The sequence below is a fragment of the Rhamphochromis sp. 'chilingali' genome, assembly GCF_963969265.1.
Source record: "Rhamphochromis sp. 'chilingali' genome assembly, chromosome: 6".
Taxonomy (NCBI): domain Eukaryota; kingdom Metazoa; phylum Chordata; class Actinopteri; order Cichliformes; family Cichlidae; genus Rhamphochromis; species Rhamphochromis sp. 'chilingali'.
Window position 1 is genome coordinate 28307968 of NC_137933.1, and position 17603 is coordinate 28325570.

Below are 17603 nucleotides of genomic sequence, written 5' to 3' on the forward strand. Positions count from 1 at the left end.
GGGCCACAGAGCCGAAGGTAAATGCTCGTTGTGTTACTTTCCCCATTTTAATTAGTAAAAAGGTAATGCCATTATAATGCAGTCTCATTAAAATCCATGGCCTTAGGTGAGCTGGATCACAAAGAATTAACTCATCTGCTGCTACAGCAGCAGCCGTTTGAACATATACGAGTGAGGTCACGGCATTAATATAGCAGTAAAACTGATTGAGAAATTGATTTCAATCAAATAAAAGAGTTTGCAGTGTTATTAACATAATCAAACGCCGGCAGCAGGATATTAGCTTCAGTCTTAGCCATATTACACAGGATGAATCACAAGCATCATAAATCACGAGACAGTCTGTATTTTGCATGTCAATATTTGACAGCTGAATGAAAATATGTATTCATGTTAAAATGACAAACGTGGATCTAGACAAGCTGTCGTATGTGCACTGTGCACCATGTTGTTTCTGTCCTGGGAGTGTGACGATTACATGTGCATCTGTTTGATTGATCTGTCCTGGATCCTATTTCTGCTATCATTCTGTGCTGACTGTGTAAACCCTAGTGGTGGTTTTCACATTTTTTATGTGCATGATCTATTTTTAATGCTATTTCATTAGATAGGATATTGGGCCACCGGGAGTTGTGATGGACTGCTCAAAGATGTCCGTATAGTGACCATTCTTACATTCACCATAAACAAAAAGTGGTAAAATATGAAGAAGTAGAGTGTTGAATATATTTGTTTTGCAATGACATCTTGTATAGTCAGACCTACTCTGTCATGTGTTTAAGAAGAAAACAGGAAGTCAGCAGCTCATCATCTGAGTCACAACCTTTAGATCATGATGACGCTTCATCAAATTTGTATATACACTTGATTTTTTAAAGTCTCTCCAACTTTATTTTCTTAATTGAATTCCTACTAGCTTCCATTAAGTAGTTCCTGTGGTCCATATAAAGACATTGACAACACTGTTCACGCCATATTTGCAGCAAGGGAACCAATCAACCACCATCAATAGAAAAAAAAAGACAAATTAAAAGTTATCGAAATATTTGCTGTATTTTGCCATTTTAAAGAAAGCGATCGTTTGCCCATTCTCCACATCCTCACCAAGTTTTATGAAATTCAGCTGGGTAGTGTTTACATAATCTTGCTGACTGACTGTGGTTTGAGTTGAGCTGACTTTTTCTTCAGATTTGGCAAGATTTTGCTTCACAGCAACCAAACATGTTGATCTTTGCACTGCAGCGCCAGTCGAAGTGTCACATCTCTGCTGTTGTCATGCTCTGCAGTTCAAGGAGACTTAGAAACTCAAGCTGAAGGCTCACAAACTGAGAAGGGGAAATGCTGCTTGTGTTTACAAGGACAAACACAGCAGCGGCTGACCCACAGTCGATGAAGCCTTATTCGTGTGTGTGTCTGCGTGTTTGTGGTGGGTCTTTGTTTGTCTCAGTGTATGTCTGGGATCAGACATGTTGCACAATGCAGTGAGGAGCCTTGACCCTTTTTAAGAGAACTTCTCTGACAACCAGCTTCAGAAGGATTAGAGGGAGAAAAGGACAGAAACACAGACAGAGCAGACCGAGAATGCTTTCAGCTTCAGCAGACACTAATCCTCTTCTTTCTCTCTCTGATAGATGAGGGCTAGTGGAGCGACGGCCAAGTGAAGAGCCGACACACCGATGGTCACACTCACTAAAGAAGACTCACGAGCCAAGCTCTGATTTTGTAGTTTTTGTGTGTGTGTGTGTGTGTGCGTGTGTGAGAATTTTACCCAGTTTAGAGTGTCCAAAGCAGAAGACACAGCCATCTGCTCCGTTCACTACCGACTGAATGACCTCAGCAACTGTTCCTGCACACACTTCCGCCTAACACAGGAAGACAGAGGAATAAACAGGGTCAAGTAAATCAGAAATACATTCAATTTTAGACAAACATTATTCAAACTCGCGCTGGAGCTAGGATTCTGCTGTTTTGTTTTGATTTTTTAAACATCTGACTGTTGGTGTGGAGGAGATGACGGGCAACTTCCCTGTAATTGTCAGTATTACTGTGTTCTGGTTCTATAAATGTCTTAAAGAATCAGCATTTTCTTTGAAGCTTATCTCACTGGCTTATCCAGGGGAACACATCTCGCCTAGATTCATGCAAATGCACATACCGACCAAGCAGCGACCTCTGCGGCTCAAAAGTAAAGGTAATGTGCAAGTCAAAGACTTCTTTCAGATCATGTGTCTCAGTCCTACCTTATGCTTAGCATCCTCCTCTGTCACACCAACCAACTCTGCATGACCTCCTTCTCTACATCCATGTCACCTTTTTGGTCTTTCTCTTTTCCTCCTGCTTGGCAGCTCCATCTTTAACATCCTTTTTCCAAAATATCCACTATCCCTCTTCTGCCTGACTCTCTAACTTCTTCTCCAAAGCATCTGAGCTGTGCCTCCTCATTTTTAATCTCATCCATCTTAGTGAGTTCTGACTCCTGTCAGTTTGTTACTGCCACCGTCTCCAAACCATACATCATAGCGGGTGTCAGTGCCGTCTTGGAAAGCTTCCCTTTCACTCCTGCTGCTGTCATTCTGTCACAAATCACCCGATACTTGTCTTCATCCACTCCACTCTGCCTGCACTCTCTTCTTCACTCTCTTGTGCACTGTCCGTTTCTTTGGATCAATGATTCCAGGTGTTTAAACTTGTCCCCACTTACTACCTCTATTCTTTGCAACTTCACTGTTTTAGTCTCCAAACTTCTCTGTTAAATCCCCCAGCTCACATCCTCATGACACTGTTTGTGAAACTGTTGCTTTTTAGAGCATTTTAATGCAAAGATGTGACAAATAAAATAGCAGCTATGGTAGAGCCTGTCCAAGAAGCTCATAACTCAGTTTTTGAAAAGAAATTTCTGTATTTTATTAGTCTGTTACTAACAACAGTGTTTGTTTGCATTGCAACCGCACATTTTATCTACCAGCATGGTATCCAGTTCTTAACAAAATTTAAGAAGAGCGTGAAGTTCATAATTTTGTTTTTATTTATAGTCATTTTACCAGACTTTGTCACATAAAATGTCTCTGACCTGTGATGCATCAGGAGGGAACGCTGCATCAAAAGTGAACATCTTTGGTGGGACCTGATTGGCTCCGGCCCTTTTCTGAGAGGCAGCACTTTGCGTCTGATTTGCTGATGGGTCCATGATGGTGATTTGTTTCTTCCTGGGATCCACTTTGAGAAAGGAACTGGACTCGGCTGCATCAGACTGAGACACCGGGCAAACTCTCACCATCACTTTCACCTGAGGGTAAGACAATAAGCGAAAACAGAGGTTGTTTTTTAGACAGGAGGCTAAAGGTAAATGCAGGATTATCAGTCAAAGCTTGATTCCCACCGTGCGTTTGGGAATCAGCTTGTTTGTTTGCAATTTTTCTGCAGGGGTGGATTTCTTTTGATCCAACAAAAACAAGAAAGTCAGCAGGGCACTCAGACAAACAGCAGTGTGAAAGTACATTGATACAGTCACACTTTCTGAGATAGTTTAGAAAACTTTGCCGGTGTCTGAGATCACTTGTCATGAAACATGAAGCAGTCTGACAAGCTTCTGTTGAGTTTCGGGTTCTCCTCATGCCAACCACCCATTTCTATTTCACTTTTAAAGCATGAACACTTTTTCCCCGCTAAAGAAATCTGCCTGTGTCAAAGCCATGAGCAGACCTTGTATGTATTACTGTGAAGTAGAGTTGCTGGAAGACATCTTCATGTTAGCTACAAACGACATAGAGCCACAAAACCAGAGTCACAAAAATTCCGCTTTTTAGTTCTGCGCTTATACAAGTCGTAACATGCTCTCTCTCCCTCTCATCACTTTACTCCCTCTAAGTACTTTTACCTCCCTCATCCCTTCCCCTCCTTTACCTGTCACTCTTTCGCTATCTCTTTCTCCTTCTATCCTAAATCCCTTCCTTTTTTCTCTCTGTTCACACCTCTTCTCTACTTCCACTTCACTGCCACACATCAAAAGCCTGAATTGCAGGAATTCTATTTTAGCTTTCACTCCTCCTCTCCTTCGTCCTTTCCTCCCACTCCTGTCACAAACTGTTAGCAGCCGCAATTTGCCGCCTGGCAGCTGTTGTTGTTTTCTGTGATATCAGCGGCTGCAAAACGCAGCGTCATCGAATCTGACTGAGCTCCAGAACATTTTAACATATAAACAGCCCTGGTCTCTGTCGGTAAAAGGTGTTTTCAAGTTTGAAATACTTCCCAGCAGTTTATTGTTGCTCATCTTCTCCTTCCATTCCTCATCTGTGTGAATTTGTCTTTGTCTCTCTTTCTTGTTTGATGTCTCGCTGACTATATCGCTCTCTGATTCAGCCCGTCTGTCTTCCTCTTTTCATGTCTGTCACTAAATCTTCCTCCCTGCGATGCAGTACAGGATTATCCTGAAGATTTACATCACACTTCTCCTTTGACAATCGGGAGAGAGACTCGGTTGAAGCGGATGATTGGCACTGGGTGTCAGGTGCTCTTATGACTCAGTGTTAACCACACCAACTGTCTCAGCGGGTGATAGGAGCCAACCTGATTATTAAATGCATTTGATATTTTCACTGTGACATTGGATGAACTGTGTGGGAAGTGTGTGCCATCCTTAATGTCTTATATCTATTCAAATATCACAGATGTTTTGTGTCTCTGTTGCTTTGATACAGAATTTATGTCTCGGTCAATGTCAGATGCCTTTCATTGAACTGGTAGTACAAGCTGCCTGGAATTCTTCCTGTACCTTAAAATGTAAGTGTGAAAAATGAGAACTATTTAGTTTAGATATAATCAGTTATATTAGTGTGAATGTTACATTTTGATATTCTTGGTAGCCAGTGATTGGTTCGCCGGAGCCTCCACTCCTGGCTGCCGCCTGGCACACAATGCACCCGACCCCCACTGCGCCACGTGTGGGTGGTGGGCCTGCAGGAGGATGGGCCTATGTCCCTTTTTTGGGCCCGGCCACTAGACGCTTGTTTTCGGGCACCCTCCCCGGGCCTGGCTCCAGGGCGGGGCCCCGGTAACCCTACTTTGGGTAGGGTGAACTGTTTGCTTGGTGTTCTGCTCATAGGGGTCTTCTGAATCTTTCTTTGTCTGGTCCCTCACCCAGGACCAATTTGCAATGGGACACCCTACCAGGGAGCAGAAGCCCCCGGACAACATAGCCACTGGAAGCTCTGGGACACACAAACCCCTCCGCCACAATGAGGTAGCGATTCCATCAAAAGGAGCCAGTTCAGGTGGTTTGGGCATCTGACAAGGATGCCTCCTGGGCGCCTCCTGGGTGAGGTGTTCTGGGAATGTCCCTCCGGGAGAAGGGCCCCGGGGCAGACCCGCTGTAGAGATTATATCTCTCGGCTGACCTGGACAAGCTGGAGGAGGTGGCTGGGGAGAGAAAGGTCTGGGCTTCTCTGCTTAGGCTGCTGCCCCCACGACCCGGCCCCAGATAAGCAGAAGAAAATGGATGGATGTTACATTTTGTTCATTTGCAGTCATTCTCTTCACAACATGTTAATAGTGTTAATAGACAAAGTCACAGTATCAGAAATTTCCAAAAACCTTGGACACCGTGACGGTTTATGGCAAACGGCATGACAGATGTAGCAAACATCAGATCAGCTAATGACAGGCAGAATCTGAGAAGCAGCTACTGGTTAAGTCAAGAACTGGATTCAAACACTGAAACAGGATTAAGCATCTAACTTCACCCCCCGTGCAATATAACAGGTATAGTTACGTCCTTTTGAACAATGAAACTTTTTTGTTTTTGTGTCTTTTTGTTATTTGCCTCTTTACACCAACACAGTGGATTTTATATCAAACAAACAGGAGATGGTTAAAGTGCAGACTTTCAGCTGTACATCAAGGTAATACAAATATAACACATGAATTACATGCAATGGGGCAGAGTGTGAGTATTTCAACACCTGATGTCATAAGCTGAGAATTTGCAGGACAATATCAATTATATTATGATAATAGTTACAAAGTGTGCTAAGCTTTCAGTACTTCATATTGCACTGAGGCACTTAGTAAGAAAAAAAAATTCAGTGAACTCTGTTTTTATGTGTGTCATACCCTGTCATATTTTATATCTACGAGGCACAAAGGTGCCGGACACATGAAAAAGATGTGGCTCCTGTGAGGGAGAGAGAGCAGGAGAGAAATCATTTGTCTGTTTGTGCTTGTTAGCACAGATGAATCATCGCCTGAAGTGTGCTTTCAGTTAAACGTAACCATGGGATTACCCATCACACAGTAATCCCCAAAACTCCAAATCCTGCTGAGTATTAGCTTACTACAAGTAAAGTCAACAATGCATTTATGTGCGGTGCTTAAACGACTACCAGGTTCATGCCACAGGTTCTCTAAATTAACAGTGTTGGTAATTACCAAACTATATATATATATATAAATATATTTTTTTACTATAATGGTAACCCCAGCAGTATGCACAAGGTCTTTAGTTGGGCAGCTGTGGCTCAGGAGGTAGAACAGGTTGTTTACCAATCAGAAGCAGGATGGATAGATTCCCTGGCCACTCCAGTCTGCATGTCAACGTATATTTAGGTAAGACACTGAACCTTAAGAAGGAATTCTAGACAAAGAGGTTAGTTAGGTTTGTTTTCAGTTTGTTATTTGCCTAACAAATAATATAATTTTTAACAGATTTCTAAAAATATGTGGCGGGGCGTGGTCTGCAGTGCCACTGCAGGCGAGCGGACGCACCTGAGCGGCATCCGCAATCATGCCGGTGTCATGCCGCAATCGCCGGGTTTAAACTGTGAACTGGACCCTGTCATGGTGTTGTTGGTAGTGGAGTGCTCAGCTACGAGCTGAAAAGCTGCAGCTGTGTGTGTAGCGTGACAGCAACCGTTAGAGTTAATAAAAGTATGCTGAAAAGCACGAAACCTTCATCATGCCATGGCTTTGTTTCATATAAAAATTGTAATTTTCTGCCAGGTGGTCTAATAAGTGTGTTAGCACGCTAAGTAGGGGTCACTGGCTGTGAAAATTTCAAAAAATTAAAAAATTTCAAGTGAAAATTGTCATCCATTACATTTCTGTGCTGTGAGATAATATCAACCTTACCTATATAAAGTAAATTTTCTGCCAAGGGAGGTTATTTCTGCTGCTATCATTTTTTTAAATAATAACTTTTAGCCAAGGGTGAAAGAGCTAAAAGTAATCAGAACAAAGTCATGTTAGACTGAACAAACCCACCCCGATTTATTAAAAATAAAAGCACGCTGCCAGGCTTTCTCTCGGTTGCATCACCAAATGACCACAGACCTTTTAAGAGTCGGTTCAACCAATTTTGTGAGTGTCGATCAAAGAGTGTGGCTGTTACCAGCTTTCTCATATGAAGTTAATAGCACATGTGGTTAAACCTTAAAGCCTGTCTATAGGTGAGGGCGTGAAATGAAGCGAGATACCAAATGCAATAAATGTGTAACGTTTGATGACCTTAAGAAAACTGAACATACTGAGCCTTAAAGTTGGGTTAATGTTTGTGCCAAAAAAATCAAATCAAATAAATAAATAAACATCTATACCTACAACACACACAAGCTCAATCTCTCCCACACAGTCTTAGCTTCAGTACTAAGCCCTCTCCTGACCCCAATAAAAGAGCCCATCACATGAGTAAGAGCCTAGGGGGAAGGATTTCACCAACGCATGCTTTACAAGGCGTAACTCATAAAGTCTTTCCCCCTAAGAGCCCATTTCCTCCTCATGTCCAAGAGTGTGGAAGGTGTTCATGTATGCGTGTATGTGTGTGAGACTGAGGTATAAGTGGGGCCAAAATGATGTTCCTATATGTTTTTCAAAAGATTAAATGAAATCGCAAGACCCACCAAGGGCCATTAACCTCACTTACCTTTTATACCAACAATAAAAAGCTCTGCAGTAATGATGGTGAACATCAAGAGGGAAACTATTTCTAAGTAAAATATAAAAAATATACCACAATAATTAAGGTCCCTTTGTACCACTACATACAGTGTAGTTCAACTTTTAATCACCAGCTTTGTTTTTCAGAAACATTTGGGCTCAGCACTCAGTTTAAGGCATTTAATCTGAGATGAGATCTGTAGTGAAATCATTTGTCTGCATGTTTTATAAAAACCCACACCCACAATAATCTCAGAGGATCCTTGGACTACTCGCTCTGGTGAATCAATAAATGTGGCGCAGCCAATATGAGATTTGCAGGAGGAACACAAAGCTAATGGGCTCTTTGCTCTGTTTAATGAAAAAGAAGGGAGAGAAAGAAAGATGTAGCCTGAGAGAGAAATGGGTCACTAATGACTCTCCAGACACTAACGCGGCTGTCACGGTGCTCTCAAACTCTGTCCATCTCCCTCTTTGGAAGCAACCCTCACTTCCTCTCTTCTTTTTTCACCTTAAATATTCTCTTTATCCTGCTCTGTCTGTTATTCCCTTTTGCAAGACGGAAAACCATCTACTGTCTTCGGTGTCTCTTTATTTGAAAAAAAAAATCATAATGCTCAATATCTCAGCCCACTCCATTTTCTCATCTCATCTCGCTCGCCTTTCCTTACCTTAAACGTCATCAATACTTTGCTCTTTTTTTATCCTGAAACAGAAATTCTTAAATGGTTGAACATCTTTCGAACGTGTCAGAGTTTATGTTTGATTCACATTTACAGAGAAAAGAAAGAAGAGGACATATTTCTGAAAACTGGCCTTCACAGGTCTTCCTGATCCTCCACTTTAAATACCACAATTAAGTCTTTGAGCCAATTTAAGGAAAGGAATTAAACAACTAACCCTGAGCTTAGAGACCATTGCTCGATAGCCCCCTTACAGCAGAGCTTCATCGCTATTGGCCGGAAAATCAATAAGAGACTGAGACTGAGCTCTAATTGGTTCCCTAAGACTGCAGAAACAGACATTTGTGCAAACACATGTACAAAGAGAGCGATACAAGTACAATATAGGAAGAGAAAGTTCAGGCTTCAATCAATTCTAATCTGAACTAATTTATTCATTTCACCTCGGCTCGCAGACTCAGAACATTCATGTTAGCTGTTCTCTTTTGGATGTACTGCCGAGATATTACAACCCTGAGGTTTGATATATACATAAATGAGCTCTGCTGTACCAGAAACTGTGAAATAATGAAGCAATTTAATGTTGTGGAATCACATAAGACTTCTATGTTCACCTTTAGGCACTTCTGGATTTTCTTTAGGTGCCTGTGGTGCAGGTACCTAAAGAACATTTACTGCTTTATTTAGCTTATGGGCCACAGAGGAATTACAACACGCTTTTAACTTCTCCAAAATTTCTCTTTCTACATAAAATGTAGCAATTTTTGGAATTTGCCCCTTGGGGATAAATTAAGTTTATCTGACTCTGACTGAGCCATAGCTTAACAACAGGATAAAAAAGCACTGCTCTGTCATTTAGCATAGCAGTAGTAGCCACAATGTGATTGCAGGTTGCTGCTTACTAATTCATTGTCTTATTATTCTTTCCACCTTCTGCTGTTACAGTGCATTAAACACAAGCTACTGTGCTGGAGTTTCAATGATTTCGTTACTGCTGTTGTATTATTTACAATATTATCTTATGTGCATTTTAATATGATACCAATGTTAGATTATTTTAATTAATTATTTTAATATTTGACTAGGGACAAAGTTAAACTAGAAATCACTTGCATATTTACAAACATTATGAAACACTGAAGGACGATACCGCTCTTGGGTGACAGTCACTATCCATAGCAGCTGATACATATGCTTTCTAATGGTCATATTACTGCTTGTAAGCTTCACTGAACCAGGAAAAAAGGACTCTTTAAAAGTATCCTTTGCCAAACCCGGCATCATGTTTTTTGATGAAATTGTGAAATTGTGTTTCCTGGGGAAAAAACCTGCACAGGCATGAGGAGAACATTCATCTAATATGCTGTGTGTCAAGCATTTCTTAAAAAAAATTGATCCGTCAGGAGTAAAAATGAACGTTTCTTACTGAGGAAAGGAATTACCTGACTGGCTCTCTTGTCTATCATCAAATTTAAGACACATCAATTTAAATTATATAGCCTCGAGAGTGTTATACACCCATGCTAACTGTGTGGGTTTGTGTGTGTGTGTGTCTGAGTCTCGCGTTCTTCAGGCTTGCCAATACTGACAGCATTAATATTTCAGCTAGTAGGTGGAACAAAGTGGATACTGTACTGGATTCCCATAACAGACTCACTCACCTAGATACAAAAGCCCGGACACTCAGATAGGTGCAAAGACATGCAAAGGCCCACGGAAATGCGCTTCCACGTGCTTACTCATGACATAGACGAACACAGTTTGTGGCCTGTGGGGAATCGTGGCTGCTATTAAAAATTGATTAGCTGTCGGACTATCATTTCACCCCAAGGTCAACTCACAATCTGTGAGTGAGCACATGTGCAAAATGCTGGATACAGAGATTAAGAAGGAAAAAAAATCTCAGTCCTTCATTGTCATTCAGATACAGAGAAGAGTAGATATAAAAGTGGGAATAAGATAAGGCTTTTCCTTCACTAGATAAGAGATGAGACGAAGATGGGTTAGAGACGGGGAAGGAGTAGACAAGTGAAAGCTTCCCATATTAGCCTTTGTAACACTTCTAATAAAATTTCTTATCCTTCTTCAGGTAACTCTATGTAGATCACATATAAAACTGTGAATGAAGTGCAATAGGCAGCTCAAAAGAGGATATGTACCCCTGGGGCAACTGTGACATACTCATGTATTTCTAAGAGTAACAGTACGGCTTTGAATGCTGCTCACGTGGCTAAGGAAACAGACATATGACACACAAGAATATTTTCTCCAGACTCGACTGCAAAAACAAAAAAAAGAAAAGGTCCAATATTTTCAGATTCTTCCCGAAAACTAAAAAGACAGCGAATGCACGCAGTTTAGAAGTGGAGAATTATGATTCCATAATCTAGCAGCGATACAAGCATTAGCTTATCTCAACTGCTAAACGACACTTCTGGTGACAGCTGGTGATAAATCCATCATGAAACTCACAGCTTATAAAACTAATTTTGGATAGTCAATTTAAGATGCATAGAAAGTCTTTTTAGTGTAACTTATCTTTCTTAATTATAGATGAAAATCCTTTTTATCCAATCGCTGGAACTCCTCTGCAATTTTTTATCTTTGCTTTTCATCTGACAGCTTCAAAGATGATAATGTTTCAGTCTCTGCTGAATGTCAGTGTACTCTATAGATTGTTTCCTAAGTGATAAAGCATATATAGTTTAATTTCCTACCGATATACATCTCTCCTTGCTGTTAGTGCTCTGAATGGAAAGTTCCCAACAGACTGATTTGATTAAAATGAGACGGAGCTTACCAACATGTACAGAAGCACCGTGTATAGAAACAATATGACATCCCTAGATAGAGCAAGCCGGACCCCTCTCTCTGTCTTTCTTTCTGCAGCACACACGTACTTCTGACCTGCACAGGTTGATTTCCCCTGGCCTTAAATGTGATGTCTCAATCTGTTTGGTGCCATATTAACATCGGGGAGAACACTAACCCCCCATAACACTCACGGGCAGGCCCATGTATTCTGCAGGATGTATCGTACACGTTTCCACCAGGGGCTATGCTGCTTCCTTGACAGCTTTCATTGTACACTATAATCCCATGAATATGTGAGCATGCAAGCCCATGTGTGAGCGTGAATGTGTGCAAATGCCATTTCAGCAGGGAACCAACCCCCACCGCAGGTGACATTTTTACTAGAGAAATGTCACCACAGCCATTTTCTTCCCATATGTTTGCGTGAGCATGTGTGCACGCAAGTGTGTGTGTGTTTGTTAGTGTGTCAGAATATGAATGACTGTATGTTTGATTAGGTCTTGGCAAGCTGCAATTAATTTCAAAGGAGAGGCTTGTTATACTCCAAATATTAGAATATTGCCTTGCTTTTGTACCATTTTCCTTCTTTTTTTATAACCCATTTTTATCCTAAACAAAAAAGCAGATAAGAGAAAAGAGGTTTATCTTTGCAAAAAACACAGAATTGGTTGTTTCATGTGTATGGAAACTAAGATGTAAGTCAAACACTTGTGGTTCAACTTCCATTCATTTTCTTGGTTATGAGAAATTGTTCTCCTCCTCTGTTGCTTTATCCTGAGCTAAGCTAACTCCTATCTCCTGGTGCAAACTTAGTAAGTATACGGTGGACACTGATCTAATAGATTATCAGAGTTGAATCAAAGCAGGTAGTCTGATTGTAGAGCTCCAGGAATAGATACAGGTTTCTAATAGTAATCACTGTTCTTCCAGTGGCATGTTTCTGATGGTAAAGGAGGTCCACAGAAGACTGCTCTGTCTCTATTCCTGTTCACCTTGTACACCTCAGACTTCAGTACAACTCCCCTCCAGGTCATACCACCTACAGAAACACTAACGATTTTGCAGTGGTTGGCTGTATTAGTGATGGGGAGGAATTATCTTCTTCTGAATGTGAATTTAGTCCAAAGAGACGGTGATCAATTTCATAAGGAAAAGGACGTTTAGGAAGGCTGACTGTGATTTTGATATGATAACAAAGATATGATTACTGATTCATCCAGCACCAATTTTCCCACTTCAACATAATAGGTAGTACTGCAGCTTAATGCCGGTTTCTACTTGTGTTAAATGGAAATAACCAGAATTCTATACAAATATATATGTGAAGCCAGCATGGCAGTGCTTAATACTGCATTTCATCTCGTGACCACTTAAGGCTGGCTCAAGTGAGTGAATACACATTTAAAATTGTTATTAAATAAATCAAATCAAATAACTGTGGCAGTTTGTGCTTCGGTTTTGATTCGAAATGCTAGCATTTCATTAGTCTGTTGCTTCAGCACTTATTAGAAGGTATCCGAACTTGTGTAATAAACTTGTACAGCCTTCCCATCTAAATATTGCTCCAAAAAAAACAACCCTCAAAAATGTGGAGTGAACAAACCAGTACATCACATGATGATGGCATGTCTATCTGCTGCTGACTGACTCTGTTTGCATCTTCCTGCACTTGTAGTTTGAGTGTAACTTAAGTCCCAAGAGAAAACAATAAACCATGAGATATTTTTAATAGTTTAGAGATATTGCATTAATACCATTATGTTTGTTTGTTCATTTATTTATTTAGCAGCAGTAATCTTGTTGTAAAAAATTGTTCTTGTGAAAGCCCCACTAAACACCTTAAGGAAAGGTATTTCACAACAGAAGAAACCCTACATACTGTACGTGGTAGGGGGCTCATAGTTGGTTTAAATTAGTTGTAATAGAACACAGTTTGTACACATCTATCATGAGGTAAAAGAATATCAAAGTGGGGTGAAATGGCAGAAAATATATTGAGCATATAAAAAAATGTCACAGAGGCTGTGAAGAAGGTTTTGGTGTACGTGCTTTCTGATGTACACTTTGTATGAGGCTTCTGTTCAGGGGTCGATCTTATAATCATTTGTTATGTTTGTGACTATGGCTGTAAATATGTGAGCATGAATCCATCTCCTTGACAACTGAGAAGACATCTGCCATCTCCATATGGAGAGAAACAGAGAGAAAGATTCAAAGGAGGGACAAAGTAGAAAACAGAGAACACAAAATAATCAGTTAGAACAATTAAAAATTATATATTTAGATATTTTTATATTTTTATCTTTAAAGTTTAGAGAAAGCTTCTTTTTAATTATTGGTGTTTCCCATCTTTTATTTGATACCAAAGACGAGAAATGAGAATACCACAGTACTGAGAGTTTTTGAATTTTAGACTGTAGGAAAGGGTTCGAGTTCTCAGTATTTTATGGTTTTTCTGACTAAATGGGTGTAAGTAGTATCCTGCATTAATTTCGCAAAGTAAAATTTTATTGCCTCATTATAAATGTAATGGAACTGACTTGAGACACTGGGCTTGGGTCTCATCTGGTATTTGATATGAATGTCACACAGAGTTAAAATGACACGATGGCAGAGTGCCCAAATGGTTGCAGCCCATGGCACATTATTGAAGGTCCCTGGTTTGGTAAAGGCATTTATAACCCTCCTTTCTGTCTTCCTACACCTGCATCATCCTACAAATTATGTCACACATGCACAAATGTATAACAGATTAATAAACAGATAAGACCTGGTAGAAAAAATATGCACATCCAGTTGTGCTGCACACCGATTTTATGCTTGTGTCTGGTGAGCGCACACTCAAAAGCACAAGTGGGGTCTCTTTCTTTCTCTGCGTGTGGTAATGGACACTGCTGCTTGATGTCTGATTTTGTCCTCCATAGTCATTCATTTTCTAGCAGGAAGGACACACACATACACGCCTCTCACTCAAACTGTGGAGGAGGGGGCACTAAAAACTCATTACATGGACGATCAATATTGCACACACTTGAGAACCGAGTGTGTGTTTGCCCCCTCTACTGCATCCACAATGCACACATGTGCGCACACACATACACATACCATGCTGGCAACAATGACAGATGACTTTTGTCAGCCTGATATGTGTTACCGTGGTAACCGGTAGGTTACATTTTGGTATGTTACAGCAGAGGAGACACACACACGCATGCCAGTAGACACATTTAGATAAATGAGGCAAGGTCACGATAAAATACAGCAGCTTAATATTTGATCAAATTTGAATACTTTGAGGACTGAACTAGCTCTTAAAACCAGATCGTTTTACAGTTGCCAACACAAATGTCAATGCAACTAAACATGAAAAAAAAAAGAAAATTAATACTTACAAATACCTCCCCTGGGATCTCTGACCCTTTTTTTGTTTTGGGCAATCAGATCACAAGTGGGAAGCACTAAATACAAGTGTAAACAATCTGCAAAATGGACTGTGATGTGATCGCTTAAACCACTTGCCAAGGTGGTCGGGGACACATTCACTGCATATCTTTTGTAATGTAATCACTAATAGGTCCCGATGCATCCCCAATAAAGATATAACAAGTAAATGCTGTTAGTGTAGGTGGGCTGGTATTATTATTATTACAGTTCATTAAGCATTTTGTTGTCTCTGCTCTTCCTCACTTGACTGTTGAGAGATGGATGTTATGACTGTGCACAATACCCTGGGACCTTCTAGTGAATGTGACCTAAAAGAAACTGCATTTAGGCATGAAGACAATCTCCTGAAGCTCAAGCCGAGCATCAGATTGGGGAAGAAAAGGTCATTTAAGTGGCTTTGATCATAGTTGTTGGTGCCAGATGGGCTGCTCTCAGTGCTTCATGATCTGCTAACCTACTGGAAACGGCCCCCCACACAATCATCTGTAGAGTTTACAGACAGAGTGGTACAAGACAGTAGTGACAGAAACCACGGTATGCAGAAAAGCATCATTTAACTATAACACACTGAACCTTCAAGCACACGGGCTACAGAAGACCACAACCGCTGCCATTCCTGTCAGATAAGAACAGAAAACTTAGGCTACAATGTGCACAGGCCCAGCAAATTCAGACAATAGGACAGAAAAATTTTGCTTGGTCCGATGAGTCTCAATTTCAGCTGCAACGTTTAGATGGTCTGGTCAGAATTTGGTGTAAAATGGTAAATGGCCTGTATTTGTATAGTGCTTTACTAGTCCCTAAGGACCCCAAAGCGCTTTACACATTCAATCATCCACACATTCACACACAGGTGATGGCAAGCTACATGTAGCCACAGCCACCCTGGGGCGCACTGACAGAGGCGAGGCTGCCGAACACTGGCGCCACCGGGCCCTCTGACCACCACCAGTAGGCAACGGGTGAAGTGTCTTGGCCAAGGACACAACGACCGAGACTGTTCAAGCCGGGGCTCGAACCGGCAACCTTCTGATTACAAGGCGAACTCCCAACTCTTAAGCCACAATCGTAAACTACATGCTTGATTCAAATCTTCTATCAAGAGCTCAGGTAGTGGTTTGGGGAATATTTCCTTGGCACACTCTATACCCTGTAGTACCAACTAAGCGTCATTCAAACACTACACGCTATCTGAGTGTTGTTGCTGACCATTTCCTTCCCTTTATGACCACACTACATTCTTTTACTGTTACCTTTCCAAGTCCAGGAGTATCTTTGATCTTGTTTGCTGCACGGAGGAGACAAGGTGGAGCTGGGGGAGGAGCCATCAACAGGGTGGAGCTAAAATTGGTGGGAAATAGGGGTGGGTCACATGATGGCGATGATGTCACTGTAGCTGTGAGCGCAGCCGTCTTCTGCTTCTTCTTTTTGGACGCTAAGCTCAACTTCTGAGCAGCTCTGAGAGAGAGAAAAGCAGAGAACAAAAGGAAGAAAGAGAAGGAGAGACAGCAGTCAACCTGTCACATTATTATGCTTAAACTACACTGTGACAAAGTCAAAACAAACAGCAAATATTTTCAGGAGATGGATGGTGAAAGGAGAGGAGGGATGGGGGCACGCATGCATGCACATACAGTGTGACTCTGCACACATCCTGATCCAAAGTAAAACAAATATGCAAAACCCAACCGATATCCTTCAGCTCATGCACACACAAAGTCATGAACACATGTACACACAAGCATATTCACATTGCTGTTTACATATGTAGCAGCATCTGGATGGGGAGTGGTTCATTTCCCTTCTTGCTACACAATTCCCTGCGGCATTCAGCTCAAAAGAAGCCACCAGAAATTATATTTATATATACTCTATCTCCTCTCCTCTTTCCTCTCGTTTGTAGCTTTAACTTCTAAACTTCTAAATCTCACTTTCACTCTCTTTCTCCTCTACTTCTGCTCTTGCTCTCATTTTTCTACCTGTCTGCTTCTTTCAGAACAATTGTTTCTCGTCTGAAACTTTTCTAACACTCCTCTCATGCTTCATTTCCTAGCAGAAATACCTCATATACATATATAACAGTCTGGATTTCTATATGAAGCACAGCAACTTTCACTCGTTTTTTCGTCTTTGTCAAGACAGTCGCGTCAAATCAAGTCAAATTGTTTATCTGAATAAATTTAGCTTGAAAATATACGTTTGCTGATTTATAATGAATGTAATTACGTCATTATTAACAACTGATGAGCACCAATCTCTGTCAAATAACTGTTTCTACTTGGTCAGAGTCCTGTGCAAAAGACCTGTTCTACATATTCATATTTCCTAATGCAGATGTATATTTAGTATATTTTTCTAAAGCCAAAGAGCTTCAATATAACCTGGGCTGAGCTTAAAGGCAGAAGAGAGGTTATGTGAGAGTCATTTTGAGAGAAAACTGAGCAAGTCTCCAAGCAAAAATGTGCTCGAGTGATTTACGTGATCTACATTTGGATTAGTAAAGAAAGAAATTCTTGAGTTTGAGCTTTTGCTTCTTTAACTTCAATTCAACAAGCCACAACTGAAACTGGCAGATTACCTAACAGCATTAATAATGTGATACAAATTAAAGACCTCCAAAGGGCCACAGGCAGAGATTTCTGCTCAGTTTTTATTCAATCTATCTTCATATATATTTCCAAGATAATAAAAAGAGAGAAAAAGAGAATGAGAGACCTTGCACTCTGGCACGCTCTC

General features: G+C 40.8%; 1 protein-coding gene across 2 annotated transcripts in view; it reads right to left on the reverse strand.

Annotated features, from left to right (window-relative positions):
- Nucleotides 1-17603, reverse strand: part of kif26ba (kinesin family member 26Ba) — a 109204-nt gene that overhangs the window by 37605 nt on the left and 53996 nt on the right. For both annotated transcript variants that reach the window (XM_080884821.1, XM_080884820.1), the window contains exons 5-7: nt 16121-16325; nt 3071-3286; nt 1769-1862 (exon numbers count right to left, since the gene is read on the reverse strand). In XM_080884821.1, coding sequence (XP_080740947.1) covers nt 1769-1862; nt 3071-3286; nt 16121-16325 — 515 coding nt within the window. The remainder of the gene's footprint in view (nt 1-1768; nt 1863-3070; nt 3287-16120; nt 16326-17603) is intronic.